Source organism: Nematostella vectensis, chromosome 13 (assembly GCF_932526225.1).
Source record: "Nematostella vectensis chromosome 13, jaNemVect1.1, whole genome shotgun sequence".
NCBI classification, from domain to species: domain Eukaryota; kingdom Metazoa; phylum Cnidaria; class Anthozoa; order Actiniaria; family Edwardsiidae; genus Nematostella; species Nematostella vectensis.
Window position 1 is genome coordinate 6,258,782 of NC_064046.1, and position 22,629 is coordinate 6,281,410.

Sequence of the window (22,629 nt, forward strand, 5' to 3'; positions counted from 1 at the left end):
GGAAGAAGCACGCGATTGTTGTACACCAGCTGGAAGGTCTTACGGGTGGCGGTGGTGTGCATGGTCCTTTGGCGCACATCCCTCCGGATGGCCAGCGGCTCAGGGACCAAGCGGAGGCCTTCCATCCCTTCCTCGAGCAACTCCTCCATTGCACGCATCGTGATCACATCGGTTGTCCGCGCATTGAGGTGCAACCCCTTGACTTTGCAGACGGAAACGCCATGGCGGGTGAGTAGGCGTAGGAGTAGCTTTTGGGGCCTGTGGAGGTGAACCGCACGATGACGTCTCCAGGAGGCAACTCGCTCGTCAATTCGCCTAAATAATCGCCTAGGGGAGGGTCCAACGCCGCTGGGGACGCGATGTAAATCACACTGTCGGTGTCGGGGTACAGGCACCTGGAGCCCAGCCGGCGCATCACGTCGTACAACTTGAGGCGGGCATAAGCTGTGGTCAGCGCTGCGTACACCGCGTTGGTGTGGCTCTAGGGAGCGACGAACCACTCATGCAACTCCTACTGGATTTGGAGAATATCCTCGCTGGCAATGAACACATTCTTGATCTCGACGGTGCCGTCCAGCAGGAGTCCAAAGTAGCGCCAGGGCTCGTCTACGTACTCGGTTTGACGGCGGTTGGGGCGTTCCCCGAATTTGCCCCACCTACTGTTGAGGAGCATTTTTGCAACGGCCCTCAACCCGGAATTGCTCTCAATCTTGGCAGGGCTATCTTGGAAGGGTACAAGAAACAAGTCCACGTAGCGAATTTCACTGCCCTCTGGGAGGTCCTCCACATCCTGGATTAACGTAATCGCATTCGTCCGCCCCCCAAAGAAGGCGTCACGGGGGTTTAAGGGGAGGGCTTCCTCCATGGAAACGGCCAGAGACGCCAGCGTAGGGTCTTTTTTGAGTACCTTATCGAACGTGCATTCCCAGACCTCGACCACCTCGTACGTTTGGGCACTGATGGCCTCGCACCGGTTCAGCGTGTTGGTGTACAGTTCCTCCATGGTCAGGTGTTTTAGTCAGGTCTCTTAAGCATTTGATCATTACAGAACTGACAAAAGCACCAAACTTGGTACAGTTATAGCTTATGGTAGTACTAACATAATTAGAAGGGGTGCCCTTCCCAAAAATTCCTTTGTACCAAATTAATGAGAATTTATTTTCGAATAAATCATTAGTAGGGCTCCCTGTGGTGCATATTTTGAATATTAATTTTTGAGGCCTGAAATAAAAATGAATGGCGATATATGCGAATAAGTATGCTTTCCATGTTAATCTCAATATTTTTCATCGAAAAATATTCTTAAAAGCAAAAGCGAAAGATTATTTTAAGCATTGCTGAAAATTGCTAGTGTCAGTCCCACACGGCCATTGGCATCCCAAAATGGCGGCCTCCAGGAGTCACATCTTCGATATCTGTAAGTATTGACGATTTTCTCGTTGCTTTTACCAATAATTGATCAATTTTACACCACTGGTATCTTGTTAAGGTCAGCTAAAGTCATCCAGATCAGTTTTTCGTCGAAATTGATGTGTTAATTACAGTAAATACTAGAAATGTTGATCGTGTGGCTTCGATGGTTTCTTGTCTTTCAGGCATATAAATGGCATTCTCCTGGAGCCGCTGTATCGTTTGCCAAAAAGATACAACTGAAGAACTTAAATGCCCGGTAAGATCCCTTGGTTCTTCACTAGATGAGATATCCGCTATTTACGGCTCTTTTCTAAGAAACGTATCGGAGTTTTCTAGATTAGATGCGCTTCCATCAGCAGTATATTTGCCTACCGACACACAGACAGAGGAGCTTGTTGAGAAAGCAGCAGTTTGGCAGAAGTCCTGTCATCTCCAGTTTAGCAACTCCAAGCTTGTTAGAGCATGATCCGAGCGAGCAAGGAACAGAGAGCCGGAAAATGACGATGAATATCAAGATCAAGCTTCAAGATAAAAGTCTCGCAGGTTGTCGGGAGGTAGGAATACACCAAAAGAGAACTGCATCCTTTGTGGCCAGGCTGGAGGAAAACATATCCACGAAGTGTCAACGTTTCCCACAAATAATAAAATCCGCCACATGGTTACCGAATTGCAAGATCATACAATCTTGCCCAGGATTTCTGGAGCAGAAGATCTTATGGCAGCAGATGCGATCTACCATTTTGACTGTATGACCGATCTATGCAACCGTTATAGAAGCCACGTTACAAGGAACAGAGTAGAGAACTTAGAGAGAGAAGATGAGAAAATAAAAGAATCGCAGGCCTATGTTGAGCTCACGGAATATATCGAAGATTCAGCTACTGCTGATGGCAAATTTAGGTTGAGTGAACTGCATTCGTTGTACACTAGTCGCCTCCAGACTAAAAATTCTCATCTAGAAAGTTTCCCAGAAGCCCAAGAGCAAAGTGATGGTAAGCATGCTCTCATAGTTTTCAAGAAAACAATGCAGGAACTAATCAAGAATGCAGTGCAAGAGAGGAACTTTTCAGAAGATGCAACCATCCTAACAAAGGCTGCTGCCGTTATTCGTAAAGATATGTTTGACCAAGAAGGGTTCATGTTTTCTGGAAGCTTCTCCGATGGCTGCCAGCAGCGTTCCGTCCCGGCTAGTCTGATATCTCTAGTTGCTATGCTACTCAACGGAGTAAACATCGAGAACACTTGTGCTCAGGAATGACAACCATGTTTAACTGTGGCCCAGGCCATTCTATTTAATGCTAAAGTAGAATCTGCAAAAAAGTCTAAGACAGGTCAGACACGACATACCAAGTTACGAGAGCCAACATTACCTTTGTATATCGGCTTTACGGTGCACGCTATGACAAGGAGCGAGTCACTTATAACCAAACTATACCAGCTTGGGGTTTCAGTGGCATACCAGCGTATTGTAGAGCTAGAGGACATGATTGCGTCCTCCGTGAGTGAACGCTTTGTCGATGATGGTGTTGCGGCTCCTGCTTGCTTGCGGAAAAGGGTATTCACTGTAGGAGCTCTGGACAATTTAGATCACAATCCGAGCTCGACAACTGCGGCTTCGTCTTTTCATGGCACTCGCATTAGTATGCTTCAATTACCTATGAGCGCAAAGCAAGGCGAGGAACGTCCCCCGGTGACCCTACCTCTAAACGGAACGGGACATCACCTACCAGAAGAATATGCCGTTGTTCCTCCTGTTGAACTAGATACCAGCAAAGCAGTTGTTCCTGGCTGCCGCATGGAAGAACTAGAAAGTTGCATCTCAAAGGAAAAGAAGAAGGAAGACCAGTGGGCAGAGTATTCGTCTTTGAAGTTAACCGATGATTCACTCTTACTTGGGCAGCATATCATGATTCTTTAAAGGAGCACCCACCGGCCGTGACTGCCCTGCTTCCCTTGTTCTACGAAAAAGCCGCCACTCCAGCGATGGTTAAACACGGCATGGATGTGTTAAAGCACGCAATCACATTCCTGAATCCGGACCAGATTCCGGTAATAACCGTCGACCAGCCCCTTTTCGCTTTGGCGAAAATGGTACAATGGAAATGGCCAGCCTCACACGGAGAGCAGGCGTACGTTGTCATGATGGGAGGTCTTCATATCGAGATGGCGTTATGGAGCGTTGTTGGTGACCTGCTAGATGGATCTGGATGGACTACTGCCATTACAGAATCAAACGTAGCCTCATCGGGTGAAGCCGATTCCTTCTTAAGGGTGACTCATCTAACAAGGACCAGGTATGTGGACAAATTTGTATTTGTTAAGCTCTACTTACTATTTCACTTGATGTGTTTTATTCAAAGTACTTCTTTTATTTAAAATTGACTGTATTTTCGGCTATCATTTTAGACACGCCCATCAAGTTACTGTTCTGGCATTACAGAAACAAAAGAGCGAGGCGTTTTCACACAGGGGCGACCAGTTAACGACGGCTGAATGGGAGGAAACAATGAAATCAAGCCCAACATTTCGCTTCTGGAATGTGATACTACACTACCAGATGCTAGTCTTACTAGTGGTGCGTGCTCAACGTCAGCGAAATTTTGTCTTGTATGTGGAAGCCTTGGAGGAGCTGGTTCCGCTGTTTTTCGTGTTGGACCATGTAAACTACGCCAGATGGACGCCAATTCACATCAGGGACATGAAAAGCCTTCCACAAAGTATCACCGAGAAGTTTCAAGACGAGGGCCAGTTTGTCTTGTCAAGGACTGGCTACGACTTTTCAGCAATGCCGTTCGACCAGGCCCATGAGCAGGAAAACAAGATCGTGAAGAGTGCAGGCGGGGCAGTTGGACTCACAGAGAATCCGACAGCTTTCAGGTATGACTTATTAGTTGATCTAGCAACTTAACATGAACTGATTTATTACTTACACTAGATACAGTGAACTGATAAATATAAGCATGAGCTTAAGAATAATCAATGATATGGTGTATTATAGTAAGGAAGACAGATAGCCTAATAGATAGATATTTTTCATAACTGACACGGCTGTTTCTTCCGGGACGCAGTGAAAAGTTGGGTCTTGCGAAGCTCACGAAACATGACTGCCAGTGATGGAAAATTTGCATTGTCTTGCTTTCGAGCAATCTTGCTAAGCTCTCTTGCTGCCCCAATTGCACATTCCTTATTAGGTAATCTATAGTTTGCTACAATGCTGATGAAAACATTTTCTTTCATGTAGGCGCTGGATGCTATCAGGCCCAGAAACGACACGATTATTACAACAGTTTGAAGGGCAGTACCTGGACGACACAGACAGCGAGACAGGAGATCGGACAAATCATGAGACGGGACTGAGCTCTCAGAAGACCTTCAAGATCCAAGTCAACAATCTGATTGATGTCATCCGAAAGATGGGGAACCCTTTCCTTGACAACTTTCCTGAGCTCGTTACCCTGGACAGCCGCGACTGTATGGATAATGAAGTAGCCGAGACTATAGTCAACCTTGATGCTCTTGGTAAGAGCCAGTATTCAAGCTTCCTCAAGGATGTAATCAAGGACAGAACGGTGGCGATTGGCAAATCCCTAAAGCAAAACAAGCTTCCCCTTTTTCGGAAACAGGCGTCACGCAACAAGTCTAAACAGTCCAAGACCATCTCCCTTTTGCAGAATAATGTCGCCCTGTTTGCTCAAATGTACATAGCTATGCAAAGCCGTGATGCGGACTTGAGAGAGTTCTTTAGCCATGAGGTTCAGCCATTCCCTCCTCCACTGTCAGAATTTGGAAGTCTTCGTCTTCCAACGGCCAAGTCCGACCTTCTCAAGTGCCTCAGTCAGCCCTCCCAACCAGAGCCCCCTACATAAGTGGACTGCAAAGTATGTGATGGGGCTGTAATTGTCCACTGTCTGCCCGTGACCGGAGTGATGACATTCGATGACTATGTGGAAAATGTCTTCCTCCCATATATACGTAATCTGAGATCCAGACGAGTGGACATTGTTTGGGATTCTTACATCCCTAACAGTCTTAAAGAAGCGACTAGAGAAAAGAGAGGAACAATGCATCAAAGCACACCTAGAATGCACACTATTGTGCAAGTGCAAATGCCGAAACACTTGAACAGCCATGCAAGGCAAATAGGTTTTGGGACAAACCTACATTTGTGTCACAGAACAACAAGGAATGGGCTCATTCAGTATACATCTTGCTGCTGAGATGATTGCCTTACTTTTATATGACACACTAGGCCAAGGAGTTGGAACGTGGAACGAATCTTACTCATACAGAAATGGTCATTTTTCGAATAGCTGTATTTTTATATACATATCGAGTTCTATATTTCATTGGTTATTTTGATTGGAATATAGATACAATATCAGTTTGCACGATAGACCAGATCTGCACATGCGCAGTAGCTGTTTAGTGCTAAACAGCAGAACCAGAATAGAAGAGTAGACACCTGATTTCATAGGTCGAGGGATATTTTGATATGGATATGGAAACATTGCACAAAATTGTGAACAGGCGGTACAGGGCATGATTGGCTATGGTTGCTGATTGTAGATCTGCACATGCGCAGTAGAGGTTTCTTATGTTTAACTGTGCTCTCCGCCTTTTCGAACATGTAAAGCCTATGCAGATAAACAACTTTGCCAATTTGTTTCACCATTGCTCTTTTTATTTCGTTGTAAATAATTTTTATTTGAAATCAAGACTCGGGTAACCTGTGGTTTTTCGCATAAAATTAAAATATCACCGTTAAAGGAGACCCTGAGCAGATTTTTTTGGGCACCCCTTCTAATATCATTAGGTATGCCTAAAGGAATCCGTGTACCAAGTTTGGTGCTTTTGTCACTCCTGTAACGATCCGGCCAATTTTCCGGCCTAAGAGACCTGACTATTTGTGGGGGATCAGGATCTCTGGGTCAAAACACTGGGGCACCCATGGTAAAAGCACCCATAGTATTCGTACACCGTCCTGGTGGCCGCCGCATACCCATCCACTTTGTAGGGGCCCACCCGGAACTCGCCTTTAACGCTCAAGGAGCGCTTTGGAAGACTGCACATCATGTTGACGGTACAAAAAGGGGGCGTAGGACCTTACTGGCCAAAGAAGCGATCGTGATACAATCTTCAAAGGGGTTCACCTTCGTAAACGGGTACACCAACCGGCGAGAGGCCAAGACGGCACGCTTGAGCACCCCAACATCTTGGTGACAATACTCGGCCAGCTGATCCTTCAACACCTACCGGACGCCCCGTTGCACCTGCTCCTTGTGCCACACCCTCAGGGCCTCCGCTTCGGCAGGCGACTTACTAGGGAGGTCGTAGTAGCTCAGGTCCGGGATAGGACCCTCGTACCCTTCCACATCCTCAAAACCAAAGACTTTAGGGAGCCGGGCCAAGGCCATCTGGAAAAAGTTTAAGGTACATTTCATGTCCACTTTCAACTCGGGGACCTCGAGGCGCATCACCTTCCTCCCAGTGAAGATCACGCTAGGCTTGACCCCATGGATCAAGTACTCGAGGATGGGGTACTAGTCGAAGCCTTTAAAGTTATGCGCCAAACACGTGTACCTATCGTTCGCACCCCCAAACAGCCACACACAAAACGCCTTCCCCGTGGGAAAACTGTACTTCCGAGGTCCACAACGGGGGCACTCTACAGCGTTCATGGCCCAATCGCAACACACGTCACACATCTTTTGCACTCCAGCAAAATTCACCACATGGCCTGTAGTCAAAGGTTGGGCTTCGAAATCAAAGACGATGTATCGGAAACCCTCTTCGCGCTCCGGGGTCACCGCTTCCCCACAGGCATAAAGCACAAGTGGTCCGGCGGTACCACTTGAGTACAGATACGGTCCGCTTTGTGGAGGTCCCGCACCTTTCCACAGTCCATGCACCGGCGGTACCGTTGGCAGTACGACCACAGACTCGTACCCAGTCGTTATCTGCTGTTGCGTGGACATCCACAGGAATCCTGAAGCGAAGAAAGAAACAAAATAACGACTGGCAGATTACAGATCCAAGATGGCGGACGAAATCGGCGAGCAAAAATGTTACGAATTTTCACAGACAAAGAAGGACATATCCATACTGCATTTCTTGCCTGTAAAATTCCATGTGCTTTCCTGAAGTTTAGAATTCGGCGTAAGGTCATGTGCGAATAGTGACTTCCTGCTATTGAGCTTCTTCTAGGGAACATAAAGACAGTATGTGCTCGAATTATATATCTGAAAGTGTATATTTGTGATAAATACAATCAAACCAAAGCAGTATGAGTTCAAATGAGTGCCAGAACACTCAGACCATCCAAATTCATTTCATGAAATGATGTATCGAGCTCACCAGTGTCGTCCGCCGTCTTGGGTTTACGAAACGAAAACATCGTCTAATTGAACAGGGAACCACCGAAAATAAAACTAAATGGTTTACAACGAGTGTGTGTAGGTAGGCCCTTGGACTTGTGCGCAAAAAAGTAAAAAAAACGGTCATAAAAACGCTGCTTGCAAGATATTTGACAAACTTGCAAGATATTTCCTGAGGTCTGCCAGACGTCAAGCGAATTCCGACCCCGAAACCATATCCTGACCGTCATGCATCGCGCGGCGTCTGGGTACGAGACTGGTACGACCACTGGACGGTAACCCCATGCCCATCGAAGCGCGACTTGACCACACGGGCGCCTCCCAGAAGGTCTGGCCGCGGAAGTACCGGTGGCAGTCCGGACAGTCTCTCCAATCGCAGGGTTGGATTTAGTCATCGGGACCCACCACAGGTAAGGAGCACCCCACCACCTCACAACTCCAGCACAGTCCGTAGCAAGCGTGTTGGCGGGACGAGTAGCCCTTGTTGCAAGTCACGCAGAAGTAGGTGTGTCCCAAGACCCGGTGAACTTTTGTGACATAGTCGTAGTTGCCGGCCGCGTAGTACAGGTACAATCGGTGCACCACGTCCCGGACCTCCCCCGAGTAGACCACACTGTTAAAGTGTTCCCCCGTTGCCTCGCGTGTTGACGGTCCCAACCCGCCAAGGCGAAGACAACGCAAGGCTCCCAAAAAAGCCCTGTCAAAAGTTTGCCAAACCACCGTGCCAAAACCACAAAGAAAACCCAAACAGAAACAAGCCAAAAAGACCCCACTGCCACCACAAAAGAACTGTCCCCAAGCACCAATGAAAGCCCACCTCATGAAAACGCCTAACCTCCGTTAAAAATCACCCACCCTCGAAGTTATTCCATTTTACTTCGCACGCCAACTTGCCGGGGAAACCCCACACCAAAGAAAGCACGGAAAAAAGGAAATAACACAAGAGAGAACACCATGTGTGACACCCCTCAACACGATTTCTTCATGCAGGATATTGCTGTCCCGTGTGTTGTCACTTTTAAGCCACTCGATCGTTATGAGAAGGCGCAATGCCTTGGACGCTGTGCCATCGCGTTAGAACTCCGGGCACAAGAAATCCATCAAAACTGGGGCGCCTCAAAGAAGAAAAAGAAGACCCCGATCATCATGCTTCCCTCGAAACAGCCCGCATGAAGCATCCTAAAGGAGCTTTACGAAAATCATTTCACCAAGGAAGCTTTTTTTCATGGGACTTTGTGTCTTAAAAAATCTCGCGATTTGCCAAATGCGCAAATTATTTATTTTTTTGTCCGTGCATAAAATATTTAACTGATAGTTTGATAAGTTTTTTTTTTTAAAACACAAAGTGCAATGTTTTGAGACACAAAGTGCGATATGGTGAACTAAACCTGCAATGTTTTAAGCCATAATCGAATAGTGCTTTGCCGTGACACTCAAAGTGAGTTGTCGCGACGCAAGTAGTTCAAAGTCGTGACCGAAAGGTGAGATGTTTTTAACAAAAACCTTGAGTGGCCCTCATCGGCTTCCGTAAAAAAAACACCACCACCGTGTAACATACGAACACGTTTTTATTTTTTTCCACTTTCTGTAACAGAACCATGGGAACCTTAGACGGCCCCCAGGCCCCCATTTAATTTAAGTTTTTTTCAATAAAACACATCTGAAACCTAACCCTCTCTCTTACACACAGGCCTCTTCTTTTTCTTCTGAGGCATCGGAGGCACCTAGAACAACGCCGCCGTCTCCTCCTCCCCATCCGACGACGAGGACGGGACTAACCCTTCTGTCCTAGCGCTCTTCTTCTTTTTCTGAGGTGTTTGCCATACGGTATCCGCACGTTTCGGAGCCTCACCCGCCCACAAGAAGCTGGCACACGAGATGTTCGGGGGAGGAACACAGCACTTAAAGTAGACACGGCCCTTGTTCTTCTCACTCCCTGACACCAAGGGCTTCGTAATGAGGCCGTGCTCGCAACGCAGGAAATCGGTCACCCTCGTACAGCCCGGAACGGCCTCCCGGATCCGGTGCGCTTGCTCTAGCGTGGCATAATAGCCATAGCCCACCACGTCCTTCGAGTAGTCCACTTTGGTCCAGCAACGGACCACCGTGCCTAAGAGTCGAGCGTCCTCTCCACAGAAACACTTCATTACCTTACGAAGCAAAAGTCCAACTGAACGCTGCGCGCCTACAGACAGTCCATTTCTAGTCCATTTTCCCCACAAAAGAATCCCCTTGACAACCACCAACTTGTAAGAACGCGCCACTTCCCCATCCTTCCACGCCAACGGCTCAGGCTCAGACGCGCACCCTGCGGCAGCCATAACTCGCACGAAACAGCAACCCCATAGCCCGAGGCGCCCGCAGTCCTGTTGCGACTCAAAGCGCCTTTATTAATTTATGCGCGACGCGTTTTTTTCCGCCATTGACAGCCGCCTGTCGTAGGCGTTGACAGGTATGACACATTCCACACAACCCTGTTGCGACTCAAAGTACCTTTTTTAAATTTATGTGCGACTGCTTAACCCTTATGCTACTACTCGCGGTGTTTGATACGAATGCAAGTTTCGGAATACATAACAATATTTTAAAATATTTCTCCATGTTGCGGGCGTTTTTCGTTGCAGCAATGGCTTAAATGAAAGAATATGAGTTGCTGCATCGCCTTGCGTGAAGATTTTGCCGATGGATTTGATATTTTCCCAAAAACTGGCCAACGAATTCTCAGTTTTTTTGTGGCGATCTGTTTTTAGCTTGTTGCCTTCCCCTCCCCTCCGAGGTATTGGCGGGCACTTCTCCGAACTCCAAAAACGGCGCAAATGGGTAAGAAAACGACACATAGACTTCTTGTAAGACTTCAGCCTTTATTATACATCAAAATCCACTACCAATTCTCTTTTATTTTTTTAAATACGTTTCTATGTCCATATAAACTTTAGTATCGAAACGCTTTCATACGAGAAAACCACCGAACTTGGGGCACCTGTGCTTACCCATAAGACACTTGACCGTCTACCCATAAGACAAATTTTGTTTTCTTAATTTGAAATATCTTGTTCTTTCTCATTGAATGTCATTATTTTTTTACCATGTAGATTTCAATAAAGTAGAGCATATGTGTTAATTGAGACGAGTTCCAACAAGGTAAAAATTCTCATTTGACTTCAAAATATGTTTGTTAAAGCAATATGATAGCATAAATTGATATTGTTGTTTACTTTGATCTTACATAAACGAAATAATAAATTTCATCCAAGGGGCAATCATCATAGACGCACGGATTAGCCAATCAGATGACAGGGCGGAAAAATTGACTTTGCCTCAAGGAATCCAAAACGGCGGCCGAGAAGGGGGGAAACGACGCTTGCTTTTCAAAGTCTTCCTACATCGTCATATGCCTCCTAATTTCTGAACCCTTTTAGCCACAAAGAAAGAAACATTTTCTTACTTGCCTTGGACTATTTATTTCTACATAAGTGGACTCAAACTTTGTTACGAGGACATTTTTTCTTGCTCTTGCAAAGCAATAAATTCGGAAATAAGTGATCATTTGTTTCGATCTCGAAATTCTCTCGCTGAGAGGCGATATTATCATTCATAAGGTGTTTGATACTGCTAGTTAACTAACAATAGTGTAAGAAGTAACATACGGAAGTTTATGTCTTGTTTTTTGTTTTACATTTATATTAAACCAGCTCTTCAAAACTGTAAGTAATTAAGTTTGTATAGAAAGAATTTAGTAATGATGCGCATAAATATCAACACTCATGACCTGCCCTGAACTCAACTTGCTCTGATCTGGTAGAAAAATTGTAAAAAAATAACCATGTAAAAGTATACTAACATAAAAGAAATACCTTTGTGTCTTTTTTTGTAAATTCTGTTACCATTTAAGCTTAATTAAAAAATTGATACTTGTTACTTACCAAGAGACCATGATATAAGAGAACGAATCCCCGTGGCCCATGATGTCGTCCATGAAAGCTATTTTTAGATTGCGCGAGCTTGTCAATCATAGCATCCATACATGGTTCGTCGCGCCATATTTGGTTATGGGCACCACTAGCTAGTACAATTTCACAACAATTTTTTTCCCTCTGCACTTCTTTACTTCGTTCGCTACCTGTTTTTATCCTTTTAGCTGCTCTTCAAGGCTTATGATCACAATGCTACTCATGGAAAAAAAAAGAGCTGGAAAGAGGAAGAGATCTGAAGCTAATTTACAACTTGAGTTACAACTTCATGTCAACACCGCGATCTCAAGTGATCCTGGTCGCAACCATTCTATTGTTCATGGAACTAAGCTTTGCGAGAACAATAGCCAACACCTACCTGTGTTAATCACCACACGCCATGATTATTCGACCAGCGCCAACACTCATAATGCCAGGAACTCATCTAATCTCTTAAAAATAAATACTGGGAAAATTACACCGGACAGTGCGCCTCGATTACACTTAGCTACTTGGAATATTCGTGCCATGAACAGGAAAGCTGCATCTATCTGTGATCTTGTCATATCCAAAAGAATTGATGTCTTAGCCCTTGTTGAGACTTGGCTGACTGCTGAAAACAACTCTAAGTCTACCGTGGTTGAAGACACAAGCACACGGTTGCCTGTTCCTAACTGCTCAGATCCCACTGTTGCCGATGTAATAAACACTCTACGGGACTTCGACTTTATTCACCTACCGCGTGCTGGACGAGGTGGCGGCATTGGTTTCTTTCTTAGAAAGGCTTTAAATGTTAAACCTAATACGTCGACTATCTTTAAGGCTCTGGAATATGTTGATCTCTCTATCACTGCATCGAGCTCATCAATGCGTCTAGTCACCGTTTATAGACCTCCACCGTCTAAAGTAAACAAGCTTACTACTCGAATGTTCTTTGATGATTTCTCTGTTCTTCTTGAACACCTTGCAATGGATCCTGGGAAATTAATTATAACAGGTGACTTTAATTTTCACATTGAAGACCCTGGTGACGCTGATGCTGTCAGACTGTTGGATATGCTCGATGCAGCTGGATTCGAGCAAAAGGTAGTAGGTCCTACGCACAGAAAAGACCACACCCTTGACCTAGTTGTTGTGCGGGACGGCGACTTGTCAGTGCGCGGACGTCCTGAAATCGTTGCATTCCCTAACTCTGTATCTGACCATAGTGCCATTATTTGTGATGTTGACATGCCAAAGCCAAGTGCCTCCAAGAAAATACTGCATCGGCGTCCGTTACGGAAAATTAATTTCGACTCTTGGTGCAATGACATCAGGGATTCCGCCATCTACAGTTCTGCTCCGAGTGATGACTCTGACTGCAACGTCTTATGTGATCAGTATAACATTGTGCTAAACCACTTCATCGAGAAACATGCTCCTGTTCGCACTTTTTCAGTTACACTGCGACCCTATTCACCTTGGTATGATGATAGTCTTAGGTTATTGAAAAGACAGAAACGCAAAGCAGAACGGAGATACGTTTCATCGAGATTAGAAATCCACCGCCAGATGTACGAAGAGAAGTGTAGAGCTTACAGCACTGCACTGAATGTAGCTAAGCGGAACTTCTACAAGGATCAAATATCTGGTTCCAATCAGACGCAGTTATTTCGTTTAATTGATGGCTTTTTCAGGGTGAAGCCGGTTCCGTTGCTACCATCATATGAATCCCCTCAAGCTCTTGCAGAAGATTTCATCTTATTTTTCACTACCAAGATTCAGCATTTAAAGGACAACCTACGATCATCGCCCCTGTTAACGATGGAGATGTCAGTGACGCCAGCTCAGCCACAATGTGTGGCGTCATTTCCTGAGTTCTCTGCTGTATCAGTGAGTTATATACGTGATATTTTACAACAATCCAAGCCTAAATCGTGCATATTAGATCCTGTGCCGACAAGTGTACTAAAACAATCCATTGATGTTATTGCCCCGGCCATCACTTCCATTGTCAACGCATCTTTGTCATCTGGTGTTTTCCCTACCTCTCTCAAGGGTGGAGTGATCAACCCTTCCATCAAGAAGCAGAGTCTTGACCGCGAAGTATATCCAAACTACCGACCGATTACAAACGTTGCCTTCCTATCAAAAACACTTGAACGTGTCGCTGCTAACCAGACGATGAACTATCTTATCCCCAACGGCTTACTGGCTAAGTTACAATCTGCTTACCGCCCCTTCCACAGCACAGAGACTGCTCTTCTTCGCGTCTTTAATGACATTCTGACCGCTATTGACTGCCAACAGGAAGTAGTACTTGTTCTCCTTGACCTGTCAGCTGCGTTTGACACTATAGAACACTCGGCTCTGTTGTCGCGTATGCAACATCGTTATGGAATTAATGAGATAGCACTCCAGTGGTTCAAATCATATCTAACTGGCAGAACTCAACAAGTCCTTATAGACGGTGTTCTATCCTCCAGCCAACCACTGCGTTATGGCGTTCCTCAGGGTTCTGTACTCGGCCCGTTGTTGTTCTCTTTGTTTTTCGCGCCTATCGAAGATGTTGTTCGTGCACATGGTCTTGGTGCGATGATGTATGCTGATGACACGCAGTTATATGTGTCCATTTGCCCGTCCGAAGATCGGTCTTCAGTTCTATCAAGGCTTGAAGTCTGTGTCAAGGATATCCTCATCTGGTGTACGTCAAATGGCCTCGCTTGTAACCCCGATAAAACGGAAATTGTACATATCTCATCTCGATTCACGTCAACCAACATAATTCCTGAAATCGACGTTGATGGACATTTCATCAAACCAGCCCAGGCAGCACGCGACCTCGGAGTAATCATTGATTCGAGTTTATCTATGACAAAACATGTCAACAGCATCTGCAAATCAGCCTACCATTCTATAAGGAACATTGGCAGAATACGGAAATACCTTGACCGCAATAACTGTGAGCAGCTCATTCATGCTTTCATAACTTCAAAACTAGATGCCTGCAATAGTCTTCTGTCTGGACTCCAAGAAAAAGAAATAGCCAAACTACAGCGTGTTCAGAACTCTGCCGCAAGACTAATCGTTGGTGCTAAGAAGAGGGACGCCATTACACCCATTCTTAAGGAACTTCACTGGCTACCTGTTGCTTCTAGAATAGACTTTAAAATTCTTACAATCACACATAAAGCTCTCCACAACCAGGCTCCTGAATATATCACTGAACTCTTAACACCGTATACGCCATCTCGATCCCTTAGATCTGCTAACAAGAACCTTCTCGTCATTCCTAAATCACGAACAAAAACTTATGGGGACAGATCTTTTTCAAACTTTGCAGCTAAATTATGGAACTCCCTCCCCCTACACATTAGAAACACCGACTGTCTCAGCAAATTTAAATCGTCTTTAAAGACTTACTTATTTTTTAAGCACTACAACAATTGATTAGTTTTTAACCATTAGAAATATAAGTAGAATAGAGTAGGATGTTTGTAAAGCATTGAGATTTTTATAATGCTATATTAAATTATTATTAATTATTATTATTATTATTAATTATTATTATTATTATTATTATTATTATTATTATTATTATTAAATTATTATTATTATGGGATGGTGTCCTGTTATCTGTTAAGTTATCTAATGTTCAGTTATCTAAATGTTATATGAATAATTGAACGGGAAGACGTCGGGGAGACGGTGAATTTGGAGTTTATTCAAGATGCATCGTGCAGACTCCTAAAAAGTTCTTTTTCTCTGCAATTCGGTGAGATAGAATACCTAGGCATTCTCAGAGTCTATGTATTTTAATACAAGAAGGCCTTTATTTTTCTTTGATTTATAACATTTTTAGATAAATGAACTTCAATTTTTCCAAGCAAATGTTCAGAAATCCTGTCACTCAAGAAACCCTTGTGACTGGAATAAGATTTACTTCATTAATATATAGATTTAGGCACTGCCTAAAAGCGGAGCCAGCATTGAACACCTTTTGTATTGACTGATCGAAGTATTTTTTGGGGATCTAGGATCCTGCTCTTTACTGAGATTTATTGGACCAACCAAATGGATGCAGGCCTTATTCAATAATTTAAATTATGCAGTACATCAAAGTTGACAAACACAATTCCTGGTGAAATATGGCTGTCAAAGTTGTCAAGAGTCTAATGGTAAATTCTTATTTCCCCACCATAGAAGTTCCATTATGAATATTCTTATAATCAAAACAATACTCCGACAAGCTTTGCCCTTGTGCAGAATATGTCATGGATGTAACAGCATTCCAAAGATTCCAAATAATATATTTAGACTGTTTAACTGCCATACTGTAATTTGAATTTGAATTTTAGTGGTGATTCTCTTCTTTATTGGACTGAATATTCAGAAAAATGTCTGGAAATTAAAATCCACAAATGTATCTGCTTTCATGCATTACATATTGGTGCACCCACCATTTACCATATAGTGGCCTTGTTGTTGTTGGCCTACTCCAAAATGAATGCAATGGAGAAAAAAACAGATTGATTTTGGAAGCAAACCCTAAAAAAATACATCTAAGACATCACTGACAGTGCTAAAATGCTAACTTCTAATTTCAAACCAAACCCTTTCATTGATCTATGTTTGGGGTAGAGAGGAAACAGCAAAGAATATCAATTGACTAAAAAAATAGTCGACGGGAGAGGAGAAATAAAGGAAATCAACTCAACTTGAAAGGTTTGGTGAAAAAAATATGAGAATAATAAAAATAATTTGAAAGGGCGTTTATTGACATTTCCCCTTTCCCATTATCTTAACCCTTCCACAACCACAGGCATCTAAAGAGGCCAAGCCTATGCTATCCGAGCTATGTGAACATAGCTTCAAATTCTATTATTGAAAAAGAACATGGTTGTTGCTTAGTGTTATATAGTTTAAGTATCTTGTCCTAAAAAAACCCTTCCCCTCATAAAAGTCCCATTAATGTACATTTGTAAAGCTACATTCTGACAAGCTTTGTCCTTACAAAGAACAAGTAATGGATTAAACAGGATTCCAAAGATATTATATAGTGTCAGACACAGTTTTAGATGAGATGCAATACTGAAGTTACCATGCGGTGATTTCCCATCCCCATGGAAAGGAAATCCTAAAAAAAGATATAAGTGAAAGTACTTAATGAAAATTTCTAATTTAAAAATCAAATTTGTTTATTAATTTTTTTTGTGTAGAGGGGAAATAGCAAATAGCATCAATTGCATAAAAATAGGAGAAGTAGGAGAAGTAAAAGGAAGAAATATGACTCTTCTTTAAATGTTTGAAAAGAAATATAACAATAATAATTATATGATAATTATATTCAGTACTTTCCTAAAATATTCCCATTATCTTTAGGTTGATAAAAAACGGTTTTCTTTACAGATTTATTATTTAAAAAGCAAAAGTTTGTTTTTAGTTTTATATTATATAAGTATCTTGTTCTAAAAAAACATATTGAGTGTGTACTGCTGAATCACATAGTAATGAACTAGTCATTTGAGCCCCCTCCCTCATGGTCCCGTGGAAGCGGGTTAATGTGGAGTTTTAAACCACTTTTTAACCAGAATATGTCAAGAGGGGTGGTGGTATTGACTGTTTTTTACTCTTAACTTGGAAACATGCTTTTAAAAAAGTCTAATCCCCCACCCTTTCCTGGGACCATGGATTTGGGGGTACCAAATGACTAGTGAATAAGAACTCCCTTCTGTTCTCTTCAAGACATGGTTTTTAATTCCCATGTCTTCCAGTCTTTAGCATTCATCTTGGCCCTCAAGTAGTTCCTGGTTCATGAAAGAGTGAAAACAATTATTTATTATATCTTTCAAAACAATCTTTTCATCAAGCCATTTATAATCTAACTAATTTTCCACAAGTATTCGAAAAAAAATAAACGCATGAGATGCAAGATGCAGACAATAACAACAATACATATTGACAATAGGGGTTGATTTTTTATCTGGCTAGTGACACCACAGGGTACCCGCGCGATGACCACAAAAACCAAGTCGCATACCTATACCGACACCGCTGCAGAATGTAGTGCGCACGCGCAGCCTCTTATTTCCGGCGGGAAATTGCCGGGCGCCCACCCCTATTAAAATTGTTTAGCAAAACAAAACAAACCAGTTTCCGGCCTCGAAATGTAAAAAAAAATAAGAAGTACATAAAAAAAATAAGCCTGAAAAGTTTACAACACCAAGATATTGAAATTTTCTATCTCTGAAATTTTGCACCACCTACTTTACGGCCTGCACCAAAGGCGAAAATAATGGATAAGCATCGGATGTCGTATCGGCAGACCTTCGTGGTCGCCATGATAGTTGTTTTGGTTGTAGCCTCGCTGGGTTTCGTTCGTGCAACCGACGATGCACAACACTGTATGATGAGTTGCAAAACTAGAAACGGGAAAGGATGCATTGGTCGACTTTACCAGCTTTCCGAGGAGCTTAGTCGTGTCGCTAAGTTGCCGGTAGGTTCGCATGTTTGCCGGCGACATTCGGATATGTTACGAAGAAGCAACTTGCGCTGCTCATTTCCCATGCACGATAAACAACAGCCCTCACGTCTGAACAAGCAACCTATTCCAAGTCGTTTTTATCCGGTATTTGAAGAGATTGGGCTAACAGTGGCAGGATACCAGCCTGGTACTCGGTGGTGTTACCGGTGCAAGTTGCTCGCCTATGAGAAATTTGAAAGCCGTCCTCAAACAAGTAGAAAACCAGTCGACAGGTCGAGGTAAGTGTATATTTTTATTCGGGAAAACAACCACTCCTCTGCAGTGCCTCTTCGCTGTAAATTGCTATGCATTTCTTCCTGTATTTTCAATCTGTTTAACAAAATATAAAAACGAGTACATTGAAAAGGCTTGAACATTCTTTTGTTCTTTTTATTAGGAAAAAGCAAATAGTAGTACATCCGCCATCAGCCAGAACAACAACTACAAAAGGTTTGTTTATTTGTACATTCTGAAGAAACACACAAATTATCTATAAAATTCAGTTCGCCTTTCTTTTTGTTTTTGTGGATAATAATACTTTATCAATTATTGAGAAGTAGCAGTGCAAACAATATTATTGCATTTGTTGAAAAAGAAATATTTTTTTTTACAATTTGTACAAGTTTTTTTCCCACCAAGCCAATTCATATAAAATTATTAATTTCCTATGAGAGAATGAAAGGAATTCCTTAATTTAGAATATGTGGAATAGAATAAGACAAGAAACATTTTGTTATTGAGGAGCTAGGGTGGGCTGGGATATTTAAGGCAAATTTTCAAAAATATCTTTGGACCCTCCCCTAATATCTAATAGAAAACCTTTGACTCCCCCTTAACAATAATTTAGAAAACAGGTATGACCCCTCCCCATTTGACCCACCCACAACAGAAAACCTGCACCCCAAAAGATGATACATTTTGCAAATTATTGTACTTTATTTTGGATAGTTTGTTTATTTTGTTTTCCATTTTGACTGTTTTGTAAATTTCAGATATTTCAGTTTACGGGATCCCCTATTCTACACCTCCATGAAAGTATGCAAGATATATCTATGTCAGCACCTACCATATCCCAACTGGATCAAACAAAGCAACAATTTGGAAGGCTGTTTTCAAGACTTGAAGCTTGAATGACTCTTGTCTCGCGCATGCGCAGTCGTTCTGCCGCGGTCTGACCTATACCATATTTCTATGCCTATGAAGCTACGCGCGCGGCCTGCGGCCGCGCTTGGCTCCGCTATAAAGACTTGAAATCTTTTATTTGTAATATCGGTGTGAATATAATGGTTAATTAAGTTCTGGATGTATCTTTTTCATTAAAAGGGAATTGGAAGAGAATTGTGTTTTGTAAACAAAGATTTATGATTGACTGTTGTGTTATTATTTGCGAATCAGCAGTGAAAACTTTTACTGGGGAAGTTGATCCCCGAGCATAAAATCACGCATTATTCCTAAAATCACGCATTATGCATTTCGATGTCCCAGAAACGGTTGATTGGCTCCAGCGTACTCTATGGAAGATCATTTTTACAGCGTTCGTGAAAAAGGAAGGTATTTTCGGTCAAAAAGATTTCCGAAACATCCTCTGCCGGATCACATTGCTCAAGATGTGATCGCGCGTAAGACTCATGTTGCTAAGGCCTGATGCACACTGGCAATATAACGATATAACAACATAAGAATTTGACATAATGGCATAAGGGAAAAAACATGTTTTTTCTTTTATGTCGTTATCTCCACGTTATTATGTCGACGTTATTGCCATAAGTCGCACCCTTCACACTTAAAAATAAGGACATAAGAATGCGCGCGCCTATCTTGTTATGTTATTATATTGCCAGTGTGCATCAGGCTTAAGGAAACGTGAGCGCTAACCAATCAGAGACGTATCTAAAAATAACTGCTTGTTCTAAAAATAGTTTTTACGGACGTCATCATTGGAAAAAATCACCAGTACTGAAAGATTATACTTTATATAATCAGAAACTCTCAGGTGTTAAACAGCATCCCTACCTGGGCGTTTTGCTGTCTGATGATTTACGGTGGAATTTTCAAGTAAACAAGATCGTAAACAAGGCTAACTCAACACTTGGATTCATAAAAAGGAACTTGTATTCATGTTCTGAGGTCACCAAGCGTGCAGCCTATGTTACACTTGTAAGGTCACATCTAGAATATGCAGCTGCTGTATGGGACCCTTATAGACAGAATCAAGTGGACAAGATTGAAGCAGTCCAGCGACGTGCGGTGAGATTCATAAAGCGGGATTACGACTGGAACTCTAGTGTTACAATAATGAGACAATCCCTTTCTTTGGATCTGCTGAGTGAGAGGAGAAAGGCTCACCGTGTAAAAATGTTTTATTTATCAGTAAATAATGGCATTGCATTGCCGATACCTAATTATTATCAACGTTCAATGCGTCATACTCGAAGTTATTCAAGTAATACATTTATACAGCCTAAGGCACGTCACGATTATTATTTATATAGTTTCTTTCCCAGAACAATCAAAGATTGGAACAATTTATCAATTGAACTTAGAGAAGAAAATAGTTATTCATCTTTTTGTAATAACGTAAACAAGTTCATCGCCTAATTTTTATTATCATGCTATTTTTATTGTTTAAGTATTATCTTATTTTATAATTTATTTTTATTTTTATTGTATATAGTAAGTCGACTGAATTTATGGATTACCTATTTATTATTAATTTATATTTAGATTTATATATTTAGATTTATATATATTTTGTCATCTTTTCTTGATACGAAAGTGTTGAAAAGTAATAAAGTAGAAGTAGAAGTAGAAGGAACATACCCTAATACGGGGGATTCGTTCTCTTACATCATTGTCTCTTGTACTTACTCATTCACTTTATAATCTGACATGAATACTTAAAGTATTACATACTTACGGTATCTTAATTTGTTCAAATTTGACTTTCTTTCAACTGACCTCTTGGCTGTCCAGAAATTATATTAAGATTTAAAATCATTGCAAAAAAGGCCAGAAGTGTATAAAAGCATGCATATCTGTCATCCTGGCTTGTTATAAGACTTGCCATCATTATAGTAATAGCCCTTGTAAAAACTTTCAAAAAAGTTCTTGATGGAAAGATGATGCTGTCACTCAAACAGTTTCAGGTTCTTGAAATATTGTGGATCACTTGAGGATATGGACTCCTGGTCCATTGACCACCTGGTACTTGGACACCTCATCAAATATTATAAGATTTTTTCTCAGACTGACATAACCTTTTTTTCGTATATAGACATGGGATCTTCTATGGATTGTGATCCTTGGTTTCCTTTAGTTAATATGCAGAGGAAGGATATAGAAATGACATGATCAATGTAGATGGGGCTAATAAAGTTACAATATAAATTGTTCAATTGTTTTAGTGCACATGCCCAGCAAGTAATAACTGTTATTACATTATATTTTGGTTTGAATGGATCAAATAACATTTGACAAAGAGCTCTGCAAAGCTCTCCCATAACATTAGGTTAACATATTCACCCTATATAGCTACCAACTCCCTTGCCTAGCTTCAAAATACTCAGTTTGTGGCTATTATTTCCTGGTTTGATAAGATGTTAAGAATCAAGGCAAATAGGTCAATAGCTTGGACATATTTCATACTATGACTTTGATAACCAGGATTTACAGCTTTGATTTGTTGGTGCCCTGCTTCAGTCCGTGAAGAGAAAAATCTGGCCTTGCACCAAAAAAATGTCAGATTCTTAAAAAGTGTGTTAACGCCATGCCAAAATGTTCACAAAATGGGCCAAATAAGCCCAGGAAGAAAACCACTTGACAACTTCTATCCTGCTGGATGTCAACAGTTAGGGACAAATACAGACTTTAAAAGAAAAAGGTTGACAGCATTCAGAGGTGCTTTTTAATACACTATATTTTGGCAGGCCAATACCTGCAGTTAATAGCGGAGCCAAGCGCGGCCGCAGGCCGCGCGCGTAGCTCCATAGGCATAGAAATATGGTATAAGTATGCGACTTGGTTTTTGTGGTCATCGCGCGGGTACCCTGTGGTGTCACTCGCCAGCCTGCCAGCAAGTCAGCCGCGCGACTCCCAGGCCCCACTCGGCCCCGAAATGGCGACTAAATAACTAAATACAAGCACAGAGCAAAGGAAAAAGTTCTTGTCGATTTTGCGATGATTATTTATTTTGCCTCAAATTTTGTGACTTAAGGATAAAGTCAACTAGAGGAGATCTACTAACATTCATTCACGCCAAGATTTATCTGGTTTTAGCTAGTAAATTTAAGCAAGTAACAGTTCACATTAAAAAGCGAACACAACCACAAGAAAGCGACAAAAAAAAAACAATGCAAGGTGAGTTTCGGACGACGATTTGTATTGTCTATTG

General features: G+C 42.2%; 1 protein-coding gene and 1 long non-coding RNA gene across 2 annotated transcripts; both read left to right on the top strand.

Moving 5' to 3' along the window:
• Positions 1–3,302: 3,302 nt before the first annotated feature.
• On the top strand, positions 3,303–5,443 carry LOC5514185. The gene is made up of 3 exons (XM_048721177.1): positions 3,303–3,707; positions 3,820–4,290; positions 4,655–5,443. The coding sequence occupies exons 1-3, from the start codon at positions 3,397–3,399 to the stop codon at positions 5,277–5,279; spliced, it is 1,407 nt and encodes a 468-aa protein (XP_048577134.1). The 5' UTR covers positions 3,303–3,396; the 3' UTR covers positions 5,280–5,443.
• Positions 5,444–18,634: 13,191 nt separating this feature from the next.
• LOC116601595 lies at positions 18,635–19,325 on the top strand. The gene is made up of 2 exons (XR_007306350.1): positions 18,635–18,689; positions 19,232–19,325. It is a non-coding gene; the product is annotated as an uncharacterized LOC116601595 (long non-coding RNA).
• Positions 19,326–22,629: the final 3,304 nt, after the last annotated feature.

Excerpts from the sequence above, each read along its gene's own strand:
- LOC5514185 (XM_048721177.1), top strand. The coding sequence starts at position 3,397 with ATGGTTAAACACGGCATGGATGTGTTAAAGCACGCAATCACATTCCTG. Across the intron at positions 3,708-3,819 it reads ACTCATCTAACAAGGACCAG|ACACGCCCATCAAGTTACTG; the intron begins GTATGTGGACAA and ends CTATCATTTTAG. Across the intron at positions 4,291-4,654 it reads GAGAATCCGACAGCTTTCAG|GCGCTGGATGCTATCAGGCC; the intron begins GTATGACTTATT and ends TCTTTCATGTAG.